Consider the following 27863-nt stretch of genomic DNA (forward strand, 5'->3'; position numbering starts at 1 on the left):
GGGTGTGTTTCAGAAGGTTACTGGACAAGTAAACTGTGGCACATCTGTTAAGTAGCTAATTCAGATATTAGCAGACTTGAAGGTAAGACCAGGAGCTGAAATGGGGAGGGGCCATCTTTTTGATTATTGGATGAAAGAATGGGATCTGGGTCCTATTTCTGGTCCCAGTAGAGAAACATCCTAGAGTGTCCAAAAGATTACTACCTAGGCAAGACCTTCTGATAGAGAACAAAGAGATAGTGTTCCCTACTCTCTTAAGATAATGCATACCAGCAGCCAAATGTGGCTGCCAATATCTAGACAGGACCCCCCCCCCCACTGCCTTACTCCAAGAAAGCTGTCTGTTCAAGAAACATTAAGAAACAGTGCAAAGCCCACTAAATATGTAGGTCAGCACAGTGCTCTCTAGGCCATTGCTCTCTCTCTTACCCTTCTAGTGTGCTTCTATTGTTCCAGAGTAAACTATGCCTGTCTTCTATACCAAGATCTGTGTGTCTCATCTGAATTGTGTTGATGGGGAACACAAGGATTAGGTAGCAGAGAAGATCCAGAGTGACATCCTCGCAACACATGCACTTACTATTCAGTGATAAAATAAAATGAGCTAGCTAGCCCTGAAACTGTGGAGCAACCTTAGACGGTTATTATGAAGGAAGCCAACTTGAAAAGGCTGCATACTGAATAACTCCAAACATTGTCCTTCAGTTTCCATGGAGATGGTTTTAGAACTCCTTGGGAATTGCAAAGTATGTGGATCTTCAAGTTCTTTTTGTAAAATGTCATATTATTTGCATTTAATCTTTCCACATCCTGCCAAATGACTTGAACCATCTCTATATGACAGTGTTATGTGCCATGTAGACAGCCACTATACTGGCTTGTTTGTCTATACATGTTCAGCATCAATTATGTTTTTCTTTTAAATTTTTGAACCACAAGTTGGTTAAGTCCATAATATGTGGCCTACAGATGCATAAGAGCAATTTTACATTTCATTTTGGATCCAACAAAACTACAGATTAAGAAAAAAAAAGTGTGTGCTCTAGGGATTTGGTAAGGGAAGGAACAACAAAATGCTAGACACAAATTATTACACCGGAATAAGACACTTAGAAATTGGTTTTTCTAAGGGTGAATGAGAACAGAGTCCTCACTTTGGACTACAAGGCACCTAACAATGAATGACAGGTGGACATCTCCTCTCTCATTTTGTGTGTGTCCCCTTAACTATGGGTCAGACTCTCCTTGACTCTGCACAGACATTTTAATCCCTTAAGGAGTGTCTAAATCTGTCTCAACTCCCTTCAAGGGTGAAGGCAAAATAAAGGTCATTGTCCTAAGCTAGCATTGTCTTAGAGTCCAGGAAGAACAAGAACTCAGAGGAATCAGACCCCTCTACATATGAGGGAAATTATCCAGAAGGGCAAGTCTGCACTACGCAACAGAAATACTCATCTAGAAACCAGACTGGTCCCCTGTGGTGATGACACCAGTTAGTAGAGTAACAGTTCATCTGATCACCTTGTAGGACCCCAGGACTGAGACAGTGAGGGGTCAGTGATGTGCTGGACCACACTTTGAGCAAGTATGCTTAATTATGTATGCTTCTTGGACTCTCTATTTGAACTTAAATCTCCTGCCAGCAGCTAGAAAGCAGACTTGTGGGTCACTGGCCCCCTCTATCTTTTCTTCCCAATATGGTCACATAGAATTAATGTCCCCTCTTTGATTTCCACCATTCATCTCTTTAATCAGCATCATTGGGATGGCTGGTCAAACTTGGCATGTTGAGGCTGCAGGAACCCAGGATTGTTTCTTAAAACTCTGGTTACACATACTGTTTAAATCCATAGATTTAATACATAAATACATAGGAGATGTATTAGGTTAAGACTGAATCATAATATATATTCTAGACTAGGTGATAATTATGTCTCATAACAACTCAACTGTAAAGAATACACCATAAAGTTGAATATGTTAGTAATACTGACTAAGAGGTGGAAAATGAGGCTCATGGAAAATCATCATGATTTCCTTTTAATAGTCTTTAAAAAACAAGTTTAATAAATTCTAGTGATATTCAAAGAATAGAAGTAAAATGTACAAAGTCAGAACAAGGTTAACCACAAAATCCTATAAATAAAACATTTTAGGCAATTGGTACTTTAAAATTAAAAAAATGAACCTTTATCATTAGGTAGTATGACCTACAATAGGTTCTTTGAGAATGACATTTCAAATTGAATAACAGAAATTGTGAATTTAACAATATGAATTCCAATGTGAAAAAGAATGCATTTGGTATAAAGTTCAGAATATGTACAGGTGAGTGAGAAGAAATGGAGGAAATGTCATGAAATAAGTGTGTTTCCTCAATATTGACAGTAATTCCTGTGATGTGTTCATTTATCAAATATTCGCATATGAGTGAGAGTAATGAGGATTTTTTTATGGTGAAATACTCTATGTGATATTGTAATGATGGACATATTTCTTTAATGTATAGAATCAAATGTCAGTTACCTATTCTTTAGTGTGAATAAATATAACTATTATATATATGTAAAATATATATTATACATGTACACATATTGTCCCTATGTCAGCCACTTGTCTATGCCTTAGACACACAGGTATGAACAGTATTAACATCTATCTATAACACCTATAACAATAATAACATCTAAAAACTATCCTGACTTCATAAAATTTATATAAGCATTACAAGACTGATGTATGATAGTACATGCTGGATAGTACCACTGAAAGTCTCTTTTGTGGTCACAGGACATTTTTTCTAGTTTTCACTGCAGCCTCTGGCTTACACTGTTTTAACAGAGGATTTATTCAACATTTTGAAAATTTCAGCAATGGTGCTTGCTCATTGTCATGTACACAGGAAAAGAAGATATTGGGTGACTGTATTTCTTAAATTATTATAGGATATTTTAACATCATATAGACTTAGCCAGAACAAAAATAAATGAGAGCATCACTGTGGCATTTATCTAAGAAGAATGAATTGAAGATGACTGACCAATAACAAAAAGAAAAATTGTCTCAAGTTTAAATTCTCACCACTAATAGATCTATTTAAAACACAAATACTACTATAACAAGAGCCTGAGATGAGGACTCCCAGAAGAAATGCTGTTGTGTTGCTGCTAGAAATACAGAGCTGTGATGCCAATCTAATGTTTAGAGCTGGTGTAAGGATGGAGAACACACCCCATCACCATCATGGTTACACAGTGACTTCATACCACACTGATAGGCTTTGAAGTGCGATGGGAAGAGTAGGAAGAAGCTATGACCTATACCCTCCTTTTCCAGGTCTTCTCTCATCCATTTTTGAAGGTTGGGAGTGTCTTACTTGGTTCTCCTGGGTGGCCTTAAACTCACAGCCTCCTCCCTCAGCCTCCCAGTGTTAGACTTACAGGTATATAGTACCATGCCTGGCCTTCTTCATGTTTTAAAGGCTCATGCCTTCTCACATTATATTTTAAATTAAAGAAAACATTTTCAACTCACAGAAATTGATGCTCAGAAAAGTGCTGTGGGATGGTCTGTATGTCAAGTTGCTCTGATTGGTCAATAAATAAAACGCTGATTGGCCAGTGGCCAGGCAGGAAGTAGGTGGGACAAGGAGAGGAGATTTCTGGGAAGTGGAAGGCTGAGTGAAGGAGACACTGCCAGCTGCTGCCATGACAAGCAGCATGTGAAGATGCCGGTAAGCCATGAGCCACGTGGCAGGTATAGATTTATTGAAATGGATTAATATAAGATATAAGAACAGTTAGCAAGAAGCCTGCCACAGCCATATAGTCTGTAAGCAATATAAGTCTCTGTGTGTTTACTTGGTTGGGTCTGAGCTGCTGCGGGACGGGTGGGTTAGAGAGATTTGTCCTGACTGTGGGCCAGGCAGGACCAGAAAAACTCTAGCTACAGAAAAGCAGTATGCTCATCTAAAAAGAACATACAGGTTCTGGCTCTAGGAGGTTCCAAATCAGAGTCAAAGCAAAGGAATTTCAAAGACAAGGATGGAGATTACATTCCATTCTGAGGAGAAAAATGGTCAACACAGATGGACAAAGCTCTCCAAGAGAATGGACCACACACTGCAGCAGGGATATACCCACATATCTCATTGTAACCTAGAGTGTCCCACAAAAGCTTTCAACCAACCAGCCAAACCCTTTGAAGGTGAAGATGAGATAGAAGGCCTTCTCCATTTTCTTCAAAGCCAACTCTGAATCAAATACAACACATTTCAATTTGTTCTACAAAACAGAAATAGTCTACAAAAAGGGAACACTACCAAATGCTATCCACAAAAAAAAAATACTATCTTGATACCAAAACCCAGTGATGATACAGCAGCAGCAGCAGCAACAACAACAACAAAGAAACCACAGGCTGGTGAATGCAAAAATTCTCAAAAGAATGCTTGCAAAGAACCATCCTGAAGATGCAGGATTGGTTCGACATATACAAATCATGTCATGTGGACAGAAAAATCTTGATAGATGAAGAAACTGAATTTGAAAATGCTTAACAGGTCTTCATGATCAAAGTCATGACAGAAATAGATGGAGTATGCTTCTAAATAATAGAGACTATATACAACTCTCTTGGTTACTTTTCTATTGCTGTGAAAAAACACCATGACTGGAGGTATCATGTGAAAGGACACATTTAGTTTGGGGCTCATGGTTTCAGAGGGTCAGAGTCCATGACCATCATGGGGGTAGGCTTAGCAGCAAGCAGGCATGGTGCTAGGGCAGTAGCTAAGAGCTCACACCTTAAGACACAACCACAAAGCAGAGAGAGAGAGAGAGAGAGAGAGAGAGAGAGAGAGAGAGAGAGAGAGAGAGAGAGACAGAGACAGAGAGAGAGAGACAGAGAGAGAGAGACAGAGACAGAGACAGAGAGACAGAGAGAGAGAGAGAGAGAGAGAGAGAGAGAGACAGAGACAGAGACAGAGACAGAGAGACAGGTTAGACAGACACTGGGAATGGTTTAAGTCTTTTGAAATTTTTAAAGCTTGGCCCCAGTGACATACATCCTCCAGCAAGGCACACCTTGTAAGCCTTCCAAAGTGTTCACCAACTGGGGACAGAAATTCAAATATATGTCTATGGGGGCCATTCTCGTTAAAACCACTACAACAACATAACTAAAATTATGGCAAATGGGATAAAACTAAGAGCATTGTCTTCAGAGTCAGGAATGGGACAGAGATGTCCACTTTCTTCTCTCTTAGAAAATCATAGTTAGAACAATGAGAAAAACACATAAAAGGGATGGGAATATGAAAGGAAGAAGCCAAGAAGTTTATGTTTTCAGGTAGCATGACTCTATACTTAAAAGACCCCATAGAACCTAAGAAAACTCTCTTAGATATATTAAACACTTTCAATAAAGTGGCAGGATACAAAATCAGTATATGGATATCAGTAGCCTTCACATATTGCAACAATTAACTCACAAAGGAAAACATTAGGAAAGATATCTCATTTATAACAGCCTCAAAACAAAAAAGCACATATGAATAAATCTCACCATGACAGTTAAAGTCCTCCCACAATGAAAACTTCAGGACATTGAGAAAAAGAAACAAAGATGAATTTGGCAGAATTAATAGCATGAAAATAGCTATATGGCCAAGAGTTATCTACAGGTTCAATACAATTCCCATCAAAATTCCAATATTATTTTTTCATAACACTAGAAAACAATCCAAGAATTCATATGGAACCACAAAATCAAACACCAAAGCAATGCTAAGGATAAACAAGATAAACAGAGGTATCATGGTACCTGGCCTCAAATTATACTATGGGGCTTTAGCAACAAAGACAGGCTGATTCTTGCATAAGAAGAGAGGGAGACAGATGAAATGAACTGAGAAGCCATGTATAGGCTATGAGAACCCAGACATCATAGCCAGCATAGCTATGAGAACCCGGATGTAACCTGACATAATTATGTCCTCCAAAGATTTGAAAAAGATGTTAAAAACATGTGGTGGAAAAAAGACAGTGTCTTTAATAAATAGTGCTGGAAAAAAACTGGACATCCACCAACAAAGAATGAAGTTAGACACATATCGTTTTGGGGTGAGACTATAACCCAGTATAGTCTTCATAGAAATCAATGTGGAGATTTCTCAAAAATAAAACATAGAACTACCCCTGACCCAATTATTCCACTACTAGGCATACATCCAAAGGTAGATATAAAAATGGAATAGTATTTAATTATAAAGAAAAATGAGATCATAAAATTTTCAGGAAAACAGGTGTACATAGAGACTTTAGTGAGTTGGCTGGAACTCAGAAAGAAGCAAGCAAGCAAACAAATAAACAAAGAAACCAAAACAACAACAACAAACCCTGCATATTCTCTTTCATCTGTAGATCCTAGTCGGTAATGTAGATATACGTGTGTGTGTGTGTGTGTGTGTGTGTGTGTGTGTGTGTGTGTGTGAACTCTCCAAAACTGAAGAGCACCCAGAGAGAGTAAGACTAGGTGACTAGGTGGTGAGGAAGAAGAGGGGAGGCAGGGCAAGGGGGATACATGGGTCATAAAAGAGGCAAGGAGTTTGGGAGACAGTGTTAGCAGGGAGGCAGGGGAGAGGACAGGGAGTCTACTAAGACGTACCATAGTGGAAAATGCCTGTTATACCTACTGCCTTTTGTGCTAACTTAAAATAAAAATTAAAAGGCCAGGTTTGATTCAATGCATTTCTTTCCATCAATTTCTGGCTCCTGAATTTTCACAAGGGCTGTGAGCCACATGAACCCTAGATTCCTGTAGCAGTCCAATCAAGTACAGAACAGGGTGTGTGTGTGTGTGTGTGTGTGTGTGTGTGTGTGTGTGTGTGTCTGGTTAGGACTTGCTTCTCGGAACAGAGAGCTGGACGTGCCATCTTCTGTGAAGTATATAATGTGGAAATTAATTACAACATGGAATAAAAATCAAATTTAAATGGATTTTTTTATTGTTCCACTATAGTTCGGAGGCTCAATGTCACACACAGCAAATATGGAAAAGCATATTTAACTAAGATTTTTCTATGTAGATAGCATTTTAAAAAATAGTAACTTAAGCGTGTCCAAAAAAGCCTGGGTCATTTCACTTACATATTTTGGAACCAAATAGTTTTTGACAGATACTTAAGTTTAAATTTGCGCTGTCGCCATTTCCAGTCACTTGTGTATAGATCCTCAGTTAGCTCCAGCTGGAAGAAGCTAATGTGTAAGGGCTTTACCGAAATAATTTTGAAGCTGAGATGAGTGTTCATTTGAGGTTGTTTTAACCTTTATTTTTTTATTTTTCTAGTAAATTATTATGGCAGTCATCTTCTCAATTACCTATTTGTTATTGTGAATGAGTCAAACTAGAATGATTATTTGATGAGAATTTCTGACCTTGAATTCTCAGCCAAGAAATATTTGTTGGATTTTTTTTTAATTGCGTTTTCTTCATGGGATCCAATAGCACCAAGAGGACCTGGCTTGCCTCTGTCCATCAGTGTAGATTCAAATTAACCACTCTCTCCTAGCTATCTCCTGTCTTTCTAGAAATTATGTCACTTTCTAAAGCTTTTGAACTCCTATGCACAATGGGGGGGGGGGTCAGTCACACCCACCAAAGCCAGGTTCTGTGTGGGATTCCACCTGCTGCGGGCTGCAGAAATATATCATAAGAACTCAGCTGGTTATGGCAAAGTCACTACCTGGAGGAATCAGGGAATTCCTCCAGAGGAAGCCAAATCCCAAGGAGTTTTTGGTGTTACTTGGCTTGTTATATATCAGCTGTATTCTGTTATGAAAATCATGTGTGCCTTCATAGATTTCCCAATTGACTTTTCCCTAAGAAAGGCTAACAGTGTGGACTGATCACTCTCTGGACATACACATTCCAGGTATTTGGAGAACAGCCTCAGAAAGGCTTTCTCTGGAATCAGATTATCTCCCCTAGCCACTTTCAAGGACTAAAGGAGACATCGCCCAGGTGGTCACCCAATTTCTAAGGATTAACAGTGATAACAACCCACAGGCGAGTCTCCTGACTTAAGGTAAATTCCACAAGGGGATACCGCCTAGGTCAGGTAGACATTAAGTAATAGCTTTACACAATTTAGCTCAGACCCCTCCTTTCTTACAGCCTTACTAACTTTATAGACCTCTAACTACTTACCTAACCACTTCTAGGAATATTTAGATAACCTTCTGTGCTAACAGCTATGCTCAGCCAGAACTCCCAGTTCAAGCCTCCCTGTAATTATCATTATTGGTAGCATCCGGTCAGGTCCATCACCGGATGGAGGAAAGTACCTTATCAGAGATACCTCTGTACTCTCTAGAACAGACTTAAGTATCCAGGCTACCTGTTTGAGAAGGCCTGGCGGATGTGCCAATTAAGCCTTACTTCCTCTTTTCCCAAACCTTACCGCCAGTTTCAGATCTCCCTTTAACTATCACCAGAGGCATCTAGCTGTACACAGGTTGCCTAGTGACTGAGCACACTTTCCCCCACCCTGCAGAAAAATGGCAGATAGCTTGGACAGATAGGAGCTACAGGAAAAAAGAAGACAGTTTTATTTTCTCCCATTGACCTAGCAGCTTATAGATTCTTAACACTTTCTACCAACCACGTTTAAGATTATAGTTGGGCACATAAGAGCCCTCTTCTTAGATATTACCTGAATTTAGCCTTTAGTTAATTCATTTCCCCATTGGTCACTTCCCTTTGGGGTTGCAAGTGATAATTAATGGTTATTGCCTCCCTATGTGATTCTTATCACCCCTCCATTTGACCCTGGAAGCCTGGTTTTGCACTGCTAAGGGAATACTGCTTGTAAGTGTATATATACCAGGACTCCCAGGGCACGAGAGGACAGAGAAGAGAGAGAATGGAAGAACTAGATGGGTAAGAACTTGAGAGGAATAAACTGAGATGGGGAAGAAGTAGATTGAAGGGCTACAGGAGAGTACTAGAGGAACGAGATGGAAGATGAGGAAGAGCCAGATGAGAGAGAAGGAGAGGGAGAGGAAATGATATGGGAAGGAACAAGATGGATGAGAACCTAGAAGGGGCAGAACTAGATGAAGGAATTAAGATAGAACCTAGAGGGGATCACAGACAAGTGTAGAGAGAAATCAGACTAAAGATGACCTAAATATGAGAGCAGAATACAAGCTTATAACTCACAGAATAATAAAGTATATGGACTAAGGAGTTTCGTGTACATAGATTCATTTCTTATCATCAAAGATTAATTATCAGCTGGTTGTAGATTCTTCCCGGACCCTGGGAGGGAACTATCGAGGGGCTGGACCCCCATAGTCCTCGATATCCACCCAGCACTCTGACTGTATGGGATCCAGAAGTCCTTACATTCCATTATAAACCGTGCCTGGAGTTTTCTTTTCTTTTTAAAGAGACTTATTAACCCTGTGCCATCTCTTCAGGCCCCTTTTCTTAAAAATAAAATAGAACATCTTTTATTTATTCTTTGACAATTTCATCCATGTAAATTATGTATCTTGATCACACTCACCCCAACTACCCCTTCCTACTCCCTCAGGCACTTCTAACATCCCACCACCAACACTCCAAATCCTTCCTTTCTGTCCACTTTTTAAAAATGGAAAAAAAAATCTTTTTCATACTATATAATCTGATCAGGGTTTCTCCTCCCCCCAATCCTTCCAGAATCTCTCTAACACCCCACCCAACCAACTCCATGCCTTCTTTTTCTATTTCGCTAGAAACCAACTGCCCTCCAAAAGCAAACCAAACAAGACAACAAACCATAATTTCAAAGAAAAAAATTGAAAGAACACACACACACACACACACACACACACACACACACACACACACACATACACCAAAGGCTATAAATATACAATCACAAGGCCAAGAAGACAAAACAAAAACAGAAGCAAAAACAAACAAACAAAAAACCCAAACAAAGCAACATGACACCAAACGTTTACAAGATACCATTGAGTTCATTTTATATTGGCCGTCAACTGCTGGACATAGGCCCTGCCCTTACCTAAGTGTGGTTTATATACTCAGTGAGACTCCATTGGAGAAAACTGATACCCTTTCCAAGTGAATGCCAATTGGAGAGAACTTCTTGGTTGGGGATGCGAGCTTATGTCTACTTCCCATTTCAGCACTGGGACTCCATCTGGCTTGAATCTGTGCAGGGTCTGTGCAGGCTGTCACAGTCTCTGTCAGTTCATATTGCATCAATCCTGAAGACACTGTTTCTTTGCTGTCAATCATCCTCTATGGCTGTTACAATCTTTCTGCCTCCTCTTCCACGTAGGTCCCTGAGCCCCGATCCGAGGTGTATATCCTCATATATATCTGACTGAGCTTACTTAGTGCTGCCTGTTGGAATGTTGACTGAACTTTGTGACTTGATCTTCTGAAGGTAACTATATCTTTAGCGAGTTCATGAGTGTGATGACTGTACCATGCTGCCTGGAATTTTCTTGAGTTTAACTGGCAACCCAAAAAGCTCTACCTAGAACTTGTCAATACATTTTCTTTTTTTCAGAAGGGGAGTTAAAAGAGTCAACAGACATGGCAGATGGCAGGAGAGCTCCAGCAGGCAGGTTCCTGGGATATTCTAAACCTCTTTGTTCCATTTCTTTAGGGAACCTTCCCAGATTAAACTTCAGTACAGGCCAGGTATCCCATAGCACTTTCACCATTGGAGGGACCTTCTCTAGGACATCCCACAGGGTAAAAGCCTTCCCCCTAGTCTGGAATTAGACTCTTAAAGAGTTGCTTTTCTTTAATAATTGGTTTGGTGTTGCGAACTTTGTAACTGAGTCTGTTTAATTTGTATTTGTATGCTTGGTTTGCTGGCTCCTCGGCTTCCTGCTAATTGTTCAATGGTTTGGGATGACCCAGTGACATTTGGAAGACTCTTCAGTGATTGTTTACTGTCTTGTGGTTGCTCTGTGGTATCTCGAAAGCTCTATTGGTTATTGCTCACTGGCTCGGTGGTTGCTTTGCAGTGTCTGGAAGGCTCTGAAGCCTCTCTATTATTTTCTCTCATTGTGAGTTCTTTATTTCATTTTTCTGAAATAATTTTCAGTGTATTTTAGTGAAGTATACTATAAAAGTCACTGTAAGCTATTTTCTTTCTCTTTGGAATAAGGGGGACCATTAAGAATAATTCAGTATAGTCGCCAATACACATGAGACATAAGTGAAATCGTCTAAAATACTATTTATCACGTTCCTGATACAAATGGAATTTTTTAAATGTAAGTGGTTGAATTTCCCATGATAAGAAGCAGTAGCTCAGAGAGAAAAACCACGAATAAACCATAGACAGTTAAGAGAAAAACCATAAGCACGAGTCAGAAAATGTAGAATTGATTGCTGCTGTTCAGAGCACAGTCCCAAGTAAAAGATTCATTGATTTGATTCCCTGATGGGTTGGATTATAAAATAATAAGCTGTTCTATTTGACAAAATTTCTGGATTTTAGAGCATAAAATATTACAGTGCTAAATTATTCATTTAGTGTCTATGGAGAAGAAAAGTACTTCAAAGGGGATAGAGGCTTACTCCACTAGTTCATCTCTGTGAGGTAACTGCACAACTTCTCCAAAGAACAGTGGCCAGTGTTCTGCCCATTTTCACAGTGCAACTGCTTTCTACTTAGTTCCTGGTGCAAATGTTTGGAAAATAAAAAACCAAACCAAATAATCTTATATTGGGAGCAAATAAAAACAGATCCATGATATCTAAGGTTGGCTATTCTATATCTTGATCTCCCTTAATTTTCAAGGTATTTTTAAATGAAAATCTAGTTAAATAAACAACTAGAAAAATGACATTTTCTCATTGTTTTAGTGGTTTATTGATTATGGTGTCTGGGGGAGAGTGCTCAGTAGATTAGAAATGCTTACCTTAAAAGCAAGACAACCTGAGTTCTAATCTCCAGGACTCATGCAAATGTCAGGAATGGCCACATGTGTCTGTAACCTCTGCATCATAGCATAGACACTGGTGAATCAGGAGTGCTCACTGGCTATCCAGCCTAGTCAAACAAAGAACCTGGGGGTCAGCAAGAGACCCTGTCTCAAAAAATAGCATGGGAGCAACAGAGTAGGACTTCCAATGTCCTCTTTTGGCCTCTGCGTGTATGCATATCACACACACACACACACACACACACACACACACACACAATGATTTTTACAAAATACACCACCTAAACATAATTGCTAATATGGTGATATTTTATTTGTACTGAAATGTGATTTTATTTGTATGTTAATAAATAAAGTTGCCTGGGGGTCAGAGCTAATAGCAAGCTATAGCAGAAGTCTGGCAGTGGTAGCACACACCCTTAATCCCGATCACATGACAGGCAGATCTCTGTGTTCAAGGATACTATCATCACGGAGACACATGCCTTTAATCTCAATAACAACCATAGAAGATCTGGAGGTCTGTATAGATGGGCAGTGACAAGGAGGTCAAGTGGTTGGGTTTACAACCAATGAGAAGGCAGAACAGAAAGTCTATAAGAAGACAGATATACAAGAAGTAGCTCTCTAGTGGAGAGGTAGGACAGAGCGGCAGTGAAGGGTAAGGTTTTTAATCTCAACTCTTAGCTATTGCTCTGACCTCTTGGCTTTTAACTCTGTATTTGGCTCTGTGTTTCTTATTCAACAAGATGGTTACATCTACATGCTAAGCCTTGCATGTTGTTTTAATCTATTATTTTTATATTGTTAAAGAAGCATAGAAAAGTGGCATAGATATATGCTTGATTTTTCTACATCCTGTCTAACCAGAAAGCTGATCAATTCATTATACTTCTGTAAATGCATTTTTCCCAACAGAAACTGACACAGTTTTGACTATAAGCATTCCAAACAGAGACAACAATGAATGATGACTGCTGTGGACATTAAAATAGGAATTACATCTTAGAAGAAGCAAGCAGTGCAAACAAACAGGTTGCCCTGCAGGAATTTTTACACAGGAGTATTCAGAGGGGTATATTAAACAGTAAAATCAAAATTGATTTTCTTTTTCTTTGAGTTTGTCTGCTTGAATTTTCATAGTTTGCTTTTTCTTGTTCTGTTGGTTTAAGAACTGACAGTAATTAAAACCCTGTCATAGGATATTTCAATACAAACTAAATATATGTACATGCATTTGTTTAAGTTTCCAAAGAAGATATTGCTTCCTGCACACGATGATTGATGCAAAATGGTTCCTAAGTGCAATTATACACTTATTTTAAATGCTTTTCAATCCAGGAGAGAAATATAGAATGTGGGTTGTTAGGGAGTTGGGGAAGATCTGAGAAGATTTGGGATAGGGGAAAGAATATGATCAAAATAGATGGTATGAAAATCATTTTAAATAAAAAATAATAAAGGACCAAGTTAAAGGACTTGTAAGTCATTTACTTTGTGTTACTTCTGCTTATCAGAAAGAAAGTAAGAACAGATTTACAAAGTGAAAATGATATAAAATAAAAAAAGAATTTACCATTATTCAAGTTAAAGATAATTTGGGAAACTAAAATCTAATTACTATGAAATCGAGCCATTTTGATGCATGAATCACCAATATAAATAATTTATTCATAGTATGATAATATAATATCATAATAGGATAATATTCCTTCATATAACTAAGGATTTATACCAAATGTTACATAAAGTAACAGAGATGTTCTGTGAGTAACCCCAGTAAAATAATTGATTTTAACAAGTTAAAAACAAGCCAACAAAAAACAGAGAAGAGGCCACCTTTGTTTACTTCCTTCTCTTGTGTTGTTAATTGAAGATTTAAGAACAGTCAGTAATTAGAATTCTGCCACAGGATACTACAACACAAACTGTGTGTGTGTGTGTGTGTGTGTGTGTGTGTGTGTGTGTGTGTGTGTGTGTTTATGTACACTTGCTTTAGGTCTCAAAGAAGACATTACTTCCTGCCCTTGAAAAATGATGAAAAATGGTTTCCAAATGTAATTATACATTAGTTTTCAATCCAGGAAAGAAATATGACTTCTTATAAACTCTAAGTTTCAAATGGCCCAGTTTTCTTGCAAATGGAAGGTGTTGCTCCTTCTTTGCTAAGACAAACCAAAAACCTAATGTTTAGGAAAAAGTAGCAAGTAAGTTCCTTATGTGTTAAAACAAAAAATTATCGAGAATGTTGTGGTCTTTGTTTCCGTCACTATGACAGAACACCTGAGTGGATCGACTTAAAGAGAAAGCATTTGATTTTTGCCCAACAGTTTCAGTCTATGATGGGATGGCTCCCTGCTTTTAGGTCCGGAACAAGGCATACCTATCATGGTAGAAGGACGTGCACAGAGGAGGAAAGCTGCTCATGTCATAGCTGGGGACAAGAAGACAAAGACACGGAGAGGTCGGTGATGAGAGAGGTCAATGATGAGACAAATCCTACAAACCATCCTCATCAGCAGATGACATGATTCTGTATGTAAGAAGCCACAGAGGCACCATCTAAAGCCTTTTAGACCTAATGATAACTTTCGGCAAAGCAGCAGGATGAAAAATCAATACACAAAAGTCTGCAGCCTTCCTATTTAGCAATGACAAAGATGCCGAGGAAGAAATGATGGACATGAAGCTGTTCAAAATTACTTCACACAAAATAAAATGCCCCGACAAGACCTAAGCAAGGAAGCAAATGAGCTCCATAATGAAACTTTAAAACACTCAAGAGAAACTGTATAAGACACTAAAAGAATGGTTTTCAACCTATGGGTTCCGACCCTCTGGGTTTGAACAACTCTTTTGCAGGGATCTCCTGAGACCATCAGATATTTACAATATGATTCATAACAGTAGCAAAATTACAGTTATGAAGTAGCAATGAAAAAAATTTTATGGTTGGTGGTCATTACTACAGGGTGCCAGTGTTAGGAAGGTTGAGAACCACTGCTCTAGAAGATAGAAAGATCTTTTGTGTGTTTGGATTGGAAGGAAAAATATTGGGAAAACTAGTGCCACCCAAAAGCATTCTACAGATTTAATGTAATCCCAACCAAAACACCAAAATCATTTCCAAAGACATAAACAGAAAAAAAATCTTAAAATTCATTTGGAAATACACCAGCATCTCTGAGCAGAAAGCATAATGCTAGAAGAATTTGCATCCCTTATTTTGAGTTACACTGAAGAGGCACAGTGATAGAAACAGATGGTGTTGGCATAAAAGCAGGCATGTAGATCAGGAGAATAAAATAAGACCCAGATAGAAACCCATGCAGCTACATGTTTTTTTTTTTTTTATACAAAGGTGTAAAGAATACTCACTGATGAATGGATATACAGTACTGAGAACACTGGATGTCCACAGATTAAACAAAAATAGTGTGAGACCCTTGATTCTCACCTTGCACAAAGATAAACTCCAAATGAACCAAAGACTGCAACATAGTGAAACCCTAAAAGGGCTAGAGAAAAAAAGTAGGGGAAGATATGGCAAGATCCAGGCACAGGTAAAGACTTCCTAAATAAGACCCTGGTAGCTCAGGAAGTCAGGCCACAAGGACGAGTGAAACATCACAGGACCAAAGACATCTGTATAGTAAAGGAAATAGCTAACACAGGGAGGAGGCAGCCTACAGACTTTGCCAGTTACACAAAAGAGGACTGAAATATAGAATATAAAAAGAAATAAAAAACCAAACACTCAGAAGACAAACAGCCCAAACAAAAATGGGCTAAGGAACACAGCAAAAATTCTCAAGGAGGAAATACAAACGGCTAATCCATGTTTTAGAAGTGTTCAGCACCGTTAGCCACCAGGGAAATGTGCAGGATCAATACTCTGAGATACTACTTTGCCACTGTCACAATGCTTATCATCCAGAAAAAAAAAATGACAACAGATGTTGTCCTGGGTGTGTGTGGATAAAGAAGAATGCTGCCTGATTCACTGTTGGTGGGTGTGATGTGGGGAAGCCATTGTGGGCATCACTGTGGAGATTTCTCAAAAAGCTGAAAACAGAACTGCTGCATGACCCAGCTCTTCTCCTCTGAGGCATTTACGATAGAGCTGTATGTTCATCCATGAGTACAGCTGTTCTAGACACAATAACATGGGAATGGAATCAGCCTAGATATTGACCAACTATTGGTTAGACAATAAAGTTGCAGTGCACATACTCAGTAGAATTTTTTTTTAAAGATCTTATTTATTTATTATGTATACAGAAGAGGGCGCCAGATCTCATTATAGATGGTTGTGAGCCACCATGTGGTTGCTGGGAATTGAACTCAGGACCTCTGGAAGAGCAGTCAGTGCTCTTAACCTCTGAGCCAGCTCTCCAGCCCGAATTTTTTTTTTTGAGACAGGGTTTCTCTGTGTAGCTTTGCGCCTTTCCTGGAACTCGCTTTGTAGACCAGGCTGGCCTCAAACTCACAGAGATCCACCTGCCTCTGCCTCCTGAGTGCTGGGATTAAAGGTGTGTGCAACCACCACCTGGCAAAGTAGAATTTTATTTAGCTGTAAAGTACAATGGAATTATTTACAGAAAAATGTACAGAATTGTAAAATACTCTATATGAGATGAGGTAATTCAGGCCCTGAAAGACAAAAGCCATGTGTTCTCCATTATATGTGGATCTTAGTTTATAATTTTTAATACATGTGTAGAGTAAGGAAAGGTAGAAGCCAAAAAATTAGAAAGGGCCCCTATAACAGGAGAAAAATTACTTTCATTAAATAAGACAAAACAAAAACAACAAAACACAAGGAATCAAAACACCCAAATAGTTGAATCACAGTAGGTATGGCCACATGTCAAAATGGATGAATCTGGAGGATATTAGGCCAAGTTAAGTAAGTCAGTCAACAAAAGGTGAAATGCATGGTTCCCTTCTACAGCAGGAGTTAGAAGGCCAAATTCACACTGTTAGGAGGAGAATGTGGCTGCCATTTGACTGATGTAGGGTCTTTTCTATGAGTTGAAGTTATGGCATATGTTTAACAATAATGTCAGCCTATTTGATAATATACAACTATGAACTTAAGGTGGTAAGATTTGTGTGTGTGTGTGTGTGTGTGTGTGTGTGTGTGTGTGTGTGTGTGTGTAAGAAGAGAAATAAGAGGAAACTAGGCACATAGGCATCTATCTACCTTGTCAAAGAATATATAATTCTATCAGGGTCAACAAGATGTTTTCATTCCACTTTAGAAGATGAGAAAGAACAGCTTCAAGCACTACTAGGCTGCCAGAAGCCATGCAGCTCTAACAGTATTCAAACATAGTCACCTGAATTAATAAGCAGCCATCTGTTACAAAGCTTTGCTGTCTTAAAAGACTGTACAAAAGCCTGGCCTGTCTCTGCAAGAACCCATTGACTTTGTCTACCATGCCAATTTACACGGAACAATAATCCCTCACTGGGTGTTCTTGATTCTTATCACCTTACATAATTGAGTTCTCCTGACATCAGTCATGCAAGCCTTACCAGCCCTTATCAACAGATGTTAGAACTCAGTCTGGGAACGACTGTTTCAAGTAAAAAGCCCCAGCATTGAAGTTTCCTTTGCAACGTGTATCTCAGGATCTCAGTTTCTCACTCATGCCCTCAGACCCACTTAGGACATTAAATCTTATGAATGCTTATGAAATTATTCTTCTGTCTCATTACTTTTAGTTTCTGTTTAATATATTCTGTTTCAATATAAAGGGAAGAGCACAATGATTGTGTTTGGGTTAAATGTTCAGTCAATAAAATGCATCAAATGCCTCCTGTAAAACTGAACTAATGATGGCATTCAAGCCCATTAATGCATTCATTAGATTAAAATCTAAGGAGAAGTTAACAAAAGATAAGAGCATTAGGGTATACTTTGAAAAATTAAACTGGACTAATCAGCTAGCCAGGGAAGAGGGTTTCACACTTTTCAGTTGGTGTTATGGGGCTATATGTGAAACAAAAGCAGATAAGAAACAGGAGTTACTCCTGTTTCTCAGGTGCCACCAGCTAACGGTTTCATGGGGGTCATCTGCATATGAACTGCAGAGGCAAAGAAAAAGCTTCCATTCTGTTGATGGTTAGTGATAATACCCACCTCATAAGACATTTATAGTGTATTAAATGTTAAAAGCACAAAGTCTTAAGAAATCTCTACAAAGTACATAGGGGAACATGGTATGTGTTAGCATGGCTTTACTGCATTTCATTCAGTGTTTAATTGTTGAAAAATAAACCACCAAATTATCTGAAGATGTTTCTGTGCATTTACAACTAGGGCTATTTTTCATAGAGAGCACCATGTTTACAGCAAGAGCTGACACTTTGGATCCACCTGAATCCAAAGAAGGCACAAACATCACATGCTCCATGTAAAATGTAGAAAGTGGCACCAGGCTAAAAGGATAATTGTAGTTTGATAATCCTTGACAGCAACAGAATGTTAAAGAATAAAGAGTTAATAAATAATAGCAAGCCAGGTATGGGGCACAGATTTTAACCCAGTACTTAGAAAGCTGAAGCAGGGGCATCAAGAGATCAAGGCTAGCCTGAGGTACAGAGAGAGACTCTGTCACAAACAATAAATACAGATAAGTCAAAAATGACAGATGAAGTCATTATCTAACTAATGTTAGGAAGCAAAGAACATAAACTAATAAGCTAATGCCACTTTTTAAAATTTATTTTATTTATTTAAAGTAGAAAGCAGAAAGAGGAGATTTATTCAATGTGGTCCTTTGGGAAGGGGAACCAAGGGATCCAGTGATCCCCCAGGTCTGCCTTCAGGGTCCTGAAGTGAGGTAAAAATTGAAATAGAGGGCCAAGAACATGAATATCTAAAACATTCCATTCAAGGTGCCGCCTTGTAATAAAACAGTCAACATCCTACAGAACTACAGCTTCGGACACAGGAACCTGAATATTTTTCAATGCTAGGTTAACCACAGCACAAGCAGAATGGACTTCAGTTATGCCAGACCTAAAAGCTATTCCTTGTATACTTCAGTTGTCTAAAATCGGTGTAAAGTGTTTGTTAGCACTAAAAGATTAATGTTTGTCACTTACCACCCACTTAATGTGGGGTCAAATCAGACCATTGAACGTAAATCTTTCTCTGGCATCATGAAACAATGGAGAACAAACCACCAAATTGTTAATCAACAATGACTTTAAAAAATACCATACTTTTGTTATAAAAGGATGGGCTGTATCAGTGGACATGCCATTTTGAAAAATAACACTTTCTGTACATTCCATGATACTGCAATCATGAATTTTTTGGATGACTTTGGAAGGCCATTTCAAGGCACATATTCAAATCATGTGCCTGGGAATTGCTTAGGCTGTACTCTGAAGTCTTGTCAATGCAACAAAGCATTTCAAACCCTGGACTGTCCCCAATCTAATGTCCATGTTACTTGAAGGTATTTTTCAGAACCTTTACCTACTTCCAGTGACACTCTACAGCTTGGGAAAAGAGCAAGAAAATTAGCATGAAGAAAGTGATTTTGTAACTTCACTCAATCTGAATGTTGTAATAACTTCAATGGCTCAGTCAAACTAAGATCACAATTCTATGGAGATAAATCTAGAAAGAAACAAAATCCATTACTCTGTGAGGTCTTCTATCTTCTTCTCCACTAATGTAGGTGGTACATTGGAGACAATGACCTGCATATCCAGCTGATTGACCACTGATACCTGAGAAGGGAAAACAGAACATATTTAAGTCCTGATCATGGAAATTTATATTTTAGGTACTTATATTGTCTGTTCCCTATTATCTATAGAATTTGTTGTTTCTTGTTTTTAACTCATTGCCAGATGATTTTTTTTTTGAAAATTATGTATTTTCCTATTGGCATTAGGAATAAACCACTGTTGGGAGTACTTGCTATGGACCTAGAAATTACATGCTAAGAGGATTTCATTATTTTGGCTTTGAGTCTGCTTTTTAAAACTCTATAATGACTGTGGTGGTTTGAAATCATGTTTGAATGCTTAGTCACCAGGGAGTGGAGCCCTTTGAAAGATTAGAAAGTGTGGCTTTGTTGAAGGAAGTGTGACACTAGGGGTGGGCCTTGAAGTTTCAAAAGCCTATGGTAGACCCCGAGTCTGTCTGTCTGTCTGTCTGTCTGTCTCTGCCTATGGATCAGGATGTAGCTCTTAGCTACTGCTCCAGTGTCTGACTGCATGCTGTCACGTTCTCCACCATGATAAGTGACTAAACCTCTGAAACTGTGAGCAAACCCCCAATGAAATGCTTCCTCTTATAACAGTTGCCATGGTCACGGTGTCTCTTTATAGCAATAGAAGAGCGACAAAGGCAATGACAACAGGAATGGAGTTTTGTTGTGCTTGATTTCATCAGTAAGGAACACCCAGCATAATAGGCATACACTGTTTAGGATTTCAAAACCTCAGCAGATAATTTACTCATTGCAACTGGAATTCTGAGGTAAAACAGGGTAGCATGTCTAATTCCACAGGATTCTCACATACAGTCTCCTTGTCTATTTTGTCAACTGTAATCTGGAGATGCATGCATACAAATCTACAGAAGAACTAATATGAGCTATTTTTAGCAATTGTTGACGGATATGTTGTATTCATGTAGTACTCAATGAGTTCCTTCTGTTATTATATAAAATAAAAGAAGTAATTCCATGTTGACTACATTCTATTTTATATTTCTTCAGAGCTCTACAGGTTTCAACTTTATCATCAACTATCACAAGTAGTTATGAATATTAATCCCATTTAATTATGAAAACTGTAAGAAACCTGGAATATTTGTTGCATGACTGTGATGGCTAGTTTTATGTCATCTTGACACAAGCTAGAGTCACCTCAGAGAAGGGAACCTCAGTTGAGGAACTGCCTCCATAAAATTGGTCTGTAGGCAAGCCTGTAGGGCATTTTATTAACTCATGATTGATGTGGGAGGCCCAATTCATTGTGGGTACTACCATCCCTGGGCTCGTGGATCTGGGTGATATAAGAAGCAGGGTGAGCAAACCATAAGGAGCAAGCCAGTAGCCGCACCCCTCCATGGTATCTGCATCAGCTTCTGCCTCCAGATTTCTACAGGCGTTGAGTTCCTGCCTTGTCTTCCTTCAATGGACTGTGATTCCAGGTATTTAAATCCTTTACTCTTCAAGTTGCTTTCGGCCACAGTGTTTTATCACAGCAATCGTATCCCTAACTAGGACAGAGATCAAAGGTTGTGCCATAGCCATAGCTTAATAATCAATCTTGTTTAAGTGAGAGCTGTGTGGCTCCATAGCTTGTACACACTGAACTGTTGCCCAATAATTTATACAAGAATGTGAAGTCAAATCTTGAACAATCCTTTACATGTCCATGTGCTACTACAGCAGTATTAGTGCATGTACACCAGAACCATAAATTGGACATTCTGGGTTGGTTATAGTTAGCACAGAATATCTCAACATGATTTATGATAGGGAATACATTCATGCTGCCATATAATTGTTATATTGGCTCCAAGTTATCTATATGCATTTACTCATAAGATGAGGGGGGTTAAAAAGCCTCCAGGAATCAGACAGGAAATTTAAATAACAACAGTAGACAAGAGAATAATTGACAGGAAGTAGTAGAAGTCTGCAATCTGAGGGCATACACTGCTTTGAAAAGGCCAGGCTCTGCTGGCTTCCCCTGAGCAGTGCCAAGTAGGAAAAGCAGCCCAGACATGCTGTATCACTTAGATTTCTAAGGAAATAAGTCCAAAATATTACAGAAAATGTCCACAACTCATTAGGAGACTGTTTGAATTTAGTGTGAGTCTAATATTTTGTGAGGCTAATAAATCTTCTCAAAGTCTATATTAAGAATCCCTTCGATACATTCACAGGCAAGCATGGGCACTGGCAGTTTGAACTCTCCTTCTCACTCGTTATAGATAGGTGGACACCCATGCACAGAATTTTTTTTTTATTGTTATTGAGTTTTTAGCATCTAGACTTGATGGAATGAGCAGCATGTGATGTTGACAGTTTGGATTCGGGTGGCAAGTTTAAATGATAAGACTCTGCTTTATGTAGGAAAAAAATGAGTCAGTTGTGGTGGTGCATGCCAGTAGGATTTGTTGAAGGAAGCAGAGGCAGGAGGATCATAAGTTCGAGGCCAGCCTGGGATACACATTTAAAGAAAAATGAAAATCACACTTGGTAATCAGGCATATCTTCTGGTGGCTGTCCATCCAGATGTTTCTGTTTTCCAGCTGGGAACACAGCAGGAATGGATTTCCCAGGTTAGAGAGGCCATGGGATAAAATTAGAGGGATATAAACACTGTGTAAGAGACAGTAGTGCTTTTTGTTTCTATCTCCCCATCAGAATAAAGAAGCCATAGAAAGGGCAGAAACATGGGTCTGAAAGAGCCTAAGTCAGTAAAACCACAAACCCCTATTGCAAGAAAGCTACCAAGAAACCAACAAAAAAAATTAGCTCTTATTCTTATATCATAATAGGGCTTTAGTCATGACAGCTATGCTACTAGAATTTTGGAGATTTTTGGAATACAGTCTTTCTATTGTCATACATATCTAAGATCTTTTGTATAATAAATCTATCCAAGATTTCTACATGCTCAGTAGAGTCTCACAGAGAGCAATGAAACATTATTATGTTAGTAGTGTATGGGTTCAGAGAAGTTGTAGACTTTGCATTTAAATACATATGTTCTGGTTTTCTGTAGCTTACCTCTGAGTAAATGTTTAGAATGCAGAGTCTAGTGGTGTGGGAAGAACTTCAATGGAAAGCTAAATTTGGCCATAGGGATACATGTGACTCTATCATTTGTCATCTAAGGATATAAATTGGGTCCTTATCATTCATAAGGACAATTAACTTACCAAAAAGGATTTTCATTTGTTAGTAAGATTTGGGCTGATTTTGATTGTACCAGAGGACAAGGAAGTAAGATTTCAGGTCCCTGGAATCTGCATGTATTACACTTACAACTTAAATATTATTATCTTGACAAATTTTGAAAAAAAAATTCTTAGGACATAAACGAAATATAGGTAAGGGATTAACAAATTGCATATCAAAAGAACAATTATCTTCTAGGTATAAGGAACAATTCTCTTATAGGTATAAAGAGCAATTACTTTATAGTTGTAAAGGCCTGAGCTGAATTCTCATCACTGGACAAAAATATACATCTATTTTTAATAAATTAAGAGTATATATCTATTTCTGATAAGTTAATAAATTTAGGCTGCTATAACTCTATAATTGGTTGGCTCTGCCTTACCTTTGAACAGGTATTTTAAATTTTCAGATAGCTGGTGTTGAACAGTGTAAATATTTTTACTATTCATATGAGGAGAATAATACATTATAGCTTAGGTTTTAGTCTTTAAGGAAATCCTGGATTCTGAATTTTGCTTTTTTCAGCATCCACACCAAAGCATATATAAGCAATTTAGAGTATAACATTTATCTTAATTCTCCATTATGCAAATTCTCACTATGCAAATATTTCCAGAAATTTATAATTTATTGTATCAGAATTAAAAAATATCCTTATATAATTGCTTGATTTTTCTCTCTATTGGCTGATTTCAAATATTTCATAAATATTCATTTATATCACTGTTAGAGATGCTTTAAGTGATAGAGTAAAATTAATAAGTGTGGTCAAAGTAAAGAGAAGTATATGACTTACAAAGGTCTAATGACAGAGTTTTACTATGTACTAGGTCCTTTCTTATGAGCCATTTTCTTTACCTCCCCACTCATTCCTATGAAATTCAACATTTCCATTTTATCTAACAATCACAAAGTCACCAATAACTGACCCTATGTAATTTTAAATTCCCCGGGTTCCACATCAGAAAGATAAATGCTAGCAAAATTGTTTTAGTCATGCTTTTAATCAAACATTTAAAAATAGTTTAACACATGTTGAACACAATCTCAGCATGCAATCATTATAAAACTCCTCCACTCCTAAGGTAGGTGCTTGACTTTATTCACAGAGTCTTTGGAATTCAGTTTCATCTCAAACTCACAGCAGACCTCACTGTGGCCCAGAGCAGGTCTGGATGTGGCACCTACACAAGGCTAATAGCTAGTGTTTGCACACACTTGTTCTCTCCTCATGGAACATAACTGTCCTTCACAGCTGGACTTGGCTATGAACTTACTTTTCATGAAATGAATGGAATGGGCTAAGAGCCTTTTAGGGAAACTATATTCTTCTTTGATATTGCACCAGAATTCGAATGTTTACACAATCCTGGATTCCATTTGAGATCTGAAGCAATGATTACAAATATGAAAGACTATTTGGTTTTTTCTTATATTTTTATAATTTTTTGTTTGTACTTCAAATTAATATTTTGTTACTTCTGTTTTTGACCACAGTCTCACATAACCCAGACTGGGCTTGAACTCTGTGTGTAGTTGAAATTGGCCTTAAATGTTTGATTTTCATGCCACCCAGCTCCAAAAGTGGAATTGCAGGAGTGTACTTTCATACTCAACTCCATGAATGCATTTCAACATGTTGTCTTTGCCATTTGGATAATATTAGTTCATATTTTTCAAATACTGACACATTTCATTACACAGTAGGAAAAAAGAAATGTTTTTTAATACGAGCACCAATCTCACCAGACAATCTCATAGTCATTGGATAATGGGAAGTTGTCAAGTTCACAGTGGGGGAGACTAGCTTTCCAGTGCTATGATTTCAATTGGAGAGATCCAATGCCATCTGTCATCAGGAGCAAATGCTGCCAGTTGTGATCCTCGAAATGAAAGGCTTACTTCATTAATTTTTTTTTATAAATGCCTTCTGAATACTCAGCTTGAATAAACACATTTTGTCTCTAAGTTGTTCCTTGAAATAAAAATATCTCTTCTATTCTAAAATCTGGGTAGTTCAATTTGAATCATGTTTTTCTTGAGATAACCACAATTTCTTATTATACTTTAATTCATCATACAAAATATTTAAAGATGTTTGATAGCTAGACGTGACTGTTGGGAAGACAGAAGTTATGTAGATAGGTAGGTAGATAGATAGATAGATAGATAGATAGACAGACAGATAGATAGATAGATATAGATAAGTAGGTAGATAGATAGTGTCTGGTAGTCAGGAATAAGCTCTGAGGTTTGAGCATTTTTATTTACTATATAGATGGTGTTTTAAAATTATGGTAGCAAAAGACTTGCCAAGTCAGTGAGAGATGACAAGAAAGAGAATTAGCCTGAGCCTTGTAAAGCAAAAATGCTACCAGATGAGAACAAAATAAACCAAGAAAAGAAAAGAAGTTATGAGTGATGCGGTAAACAAGCCAAAGGTGAGAGCCTGAAGTCTACTAGACAATGAAAGTAAGCATGCATTGTGTACATTGTCTCAGACAGTGTCAGCATGGACATTGATCCAGCCGAAGGAGATTCAGAATTCTATGGCTTTTCCAAAGGAGCACAATATAAATAATGATGTTGTGGTTATATATTGACTAGACCATTCTGCTGGCTGTAGAATGCGTAAAGCACCTGTGAGGGTTTATCTAAGTTGAGAGTGGGATGGGATATGAGCATAGTGGTCAATGAAGTTGGTGGAGTCCACCTGCCCTGACCACAAGCTTGCTGTACAGTTGCTTGGGAGCCCCGATAATATAAAACACAAGAACAACAAAAAAAATGTTTCTCTCTCTGGTTCTTTCCTCCCAAGTAGACATGTTTTTATGGACAAATACTCCAGGTGCTTTGACTCTGCACACTGACATTTGCTCCCATAACACTCCAAGGATTCTCAGGGCCAGGTGCTGCATTGTTAGCCTTCCCAGTTCTGATGCTTCTGTCTTCTTAGACTAGGGTATTTTGTCACCTTTTCTGGATTCCCATCATGCAGACTGACAATATGGGACTTTTCAGCATCAATGGGCCTGTGAATCAATGTAGTCAATCCACTGACTCTTTCCTTAGAGATCATGAGTAAGGAATACATAAGGAAAGGAAGTTAATTTTTATATCATGGGCCATTCATTTTAATTGATAAAGTATTATGTATTTGGTAATCAAGTATGGGGAACCTGCAGGTTTCTCATAAGAGAATGTATGAGAAGGAAGCAATTCAGTTAGGCAGATTGCATGTCCTGCTGGGAACAGGAATGCTGAGTTTGTCTGAATACATTTGATATTGTGATTAAGGGCAGGAGGTTCAAAGTGGAAGTTTAGGGGCACTCGTACAGGTAACTGTGGCTTCCAATGATGAAAAAGGGTAGAGGGCAGAGTCATTAAGGGATGGAGCTCCAGGAAGTGTGACTGGAACACTAGAAGAATAACCTCATTAAAAACATGGAAGAGGTTGCCAAAAATAAGTCAGGAGAGCTGGAAATAAGGAGCCCAGCTAACTAAGCTTCCTTAAGGTATGGAGCGGGAATCACGAGGGGGGAGGTTGGACGCTGAGGAGGAGTAAGGATTGAGAGGTGACCACACTTGGGTAGCATGAGAACATGACAGACAGAATGAGCAAAGACTCCACATGAACTAAAGCCCTCCCCTGAGAAAGTAACAGTAAGAAGTGGGGTAAAAAGTGCCTCGTCTAACATGAGGATCATTACCTTCTCCTCTTACTAATCATCTTCAGTGACAACCCACTGCTTTAGCACAGGGTTCCAGGGTAGTTCACGTGTCTTTTGTGTCTCACCTAAACCACCGACTTCTCTAGCCCCACTCATCACCCATGCTCCCTCTCATGCTCTGTAGATGGAGTGAATAGCCGTCTCTTACTCACTCAAGCTTGTCTTCATCTTGGTTTTGGCACCTATCATCATCACACCCTCTGCACATGGACTTTATTTGGCCTTTCTCTTAACTAAAAAGATTGCATGCATTGTTGTAAAAATCACTTTTGAAATGACTTCTCTGATGCCATTTGCTCGTAACAGAAATATATATGTGTGTGTATATAAAAAACACATTGTGATTTCTTTTAGATGAATTTGTCTCTTCACAAATATATAAATATTTAATAAGTGTCCAGATAAAAGTAAATACATATGATTTAAGCACATGGTTTATAATTTCTATATAACTAATTTGAATTTCAAACAAAAAAGCATGAACTTTACATTGGTCACATCTCTCTATTGAATTCTATTCATATTATATATAATGGTTATTTATACTTGCTTGTGTTTATTTTAGAATATCTTATTTATACTTAATACACTGACATTATTGTTTAGCCCTACAATGTACATATCTTAAATAACAAGAAGGGGAAAAAGTACATTGTCTTATATAAGGTTTATTGACCTATATTTGATCAAAAAACTATGTCACCCATAACATCTAATGTGTGAAGTCTTCTCTGATAATACTGACCTGCTTTTATTATAATGAAGCTTTCTGTTTTGAAGGAGAGTACTGTCAACATTCAAAATTGATGTATGTTGGTATATGTATCATAACTGGGGTTTTCCACCACCAAAGAAAAAAATTATCCCTAATGCCTACATGTAACTAAAAGTTAACTAAATGAGAGCTGAACAAGATGTACAATTTACTAGGATATACAAGGGAATAGATGGATTTTACTTGATTCTTTCTTGATATGATACTCAATAATCATCCCACTTATAACTGTTATTAGTTTCATCAAAGAAAATTCCAAACAACCTCTATATCCAAGTTAGAAGAGATGTGTACTTTGATGTTAGATTTTTTTGGTTAAAGTTAGAATTCAATTGCCCTTGAGATGATCTCCCCCTGAAACTGTATTCAGCCTGAGAGAAAGAAAAGACAGGAATACTCTTTTATAGAGATACAAGTAACACAG

At 38.1% G+C, this 27863-nt stretch overlaps 1 protein-coding gene and 1 long non-coding RNA gene across 5 annotated transcripts in view; one reads left to right on the plus strand and one right to left on the minus strand.

Annotated features, from left to right (window-relative positions):
• LOC143269844 (uncharacterized) overlaps positions 1-13295 on the plus strand; it is a 36186-nt gene extending 22891 nt beyond the window's left edge. For both annotated transcript variants that reach the window (XR_013046613.1, XR_013046614.1), the window contains exons 8-9: positions 10355-10462; positions 12900-13295. This is a non-coding gene — a long non-coding RNA (uncharacterized LOC143269844). The remainder of the gene's footprint in view (positions 1-10354; positions 10463-12899) is intronic.
• Pcdh15 (protocadherin related 15) overlaps positions 1-27863 on the minus strand; it is a 1435956-nt gene that overhangs the window by 41499 nt on the left and 1366594 nt on the right. For all 3 annotated transcript variants that reach the window (XM_042266444.2, XM_076556997.1, XM_076556998.1), the window contains one exon: positions 19645-19733. In XM_042266444.2, coding sequence (XP_042122378.1) covers positions 19645-19733 — 89 coding nt within the window. The remainder of the gene's footprint in view (positions 1-19644; positions 19734-27863) is intronic.

The sequence above is a fragment of the Peromyscus maniculatus genome, chromosome 21 (assembly GCF_049852395.1).
Source record: "Peromyscus maniculatus bairdii isolate BWxNUB_F1_BW_parent chromosome 21, HU_Pman_BW_mat_3.1, whole genome shotgun sequence".
In the NCBI taxonomy this organism is placed as follows: Eukaryota; Metazoa; Chordata; class Mammalia; order Rodentia; family Cricetidae; genus Peromyscus; species Peromyscus maniculatus.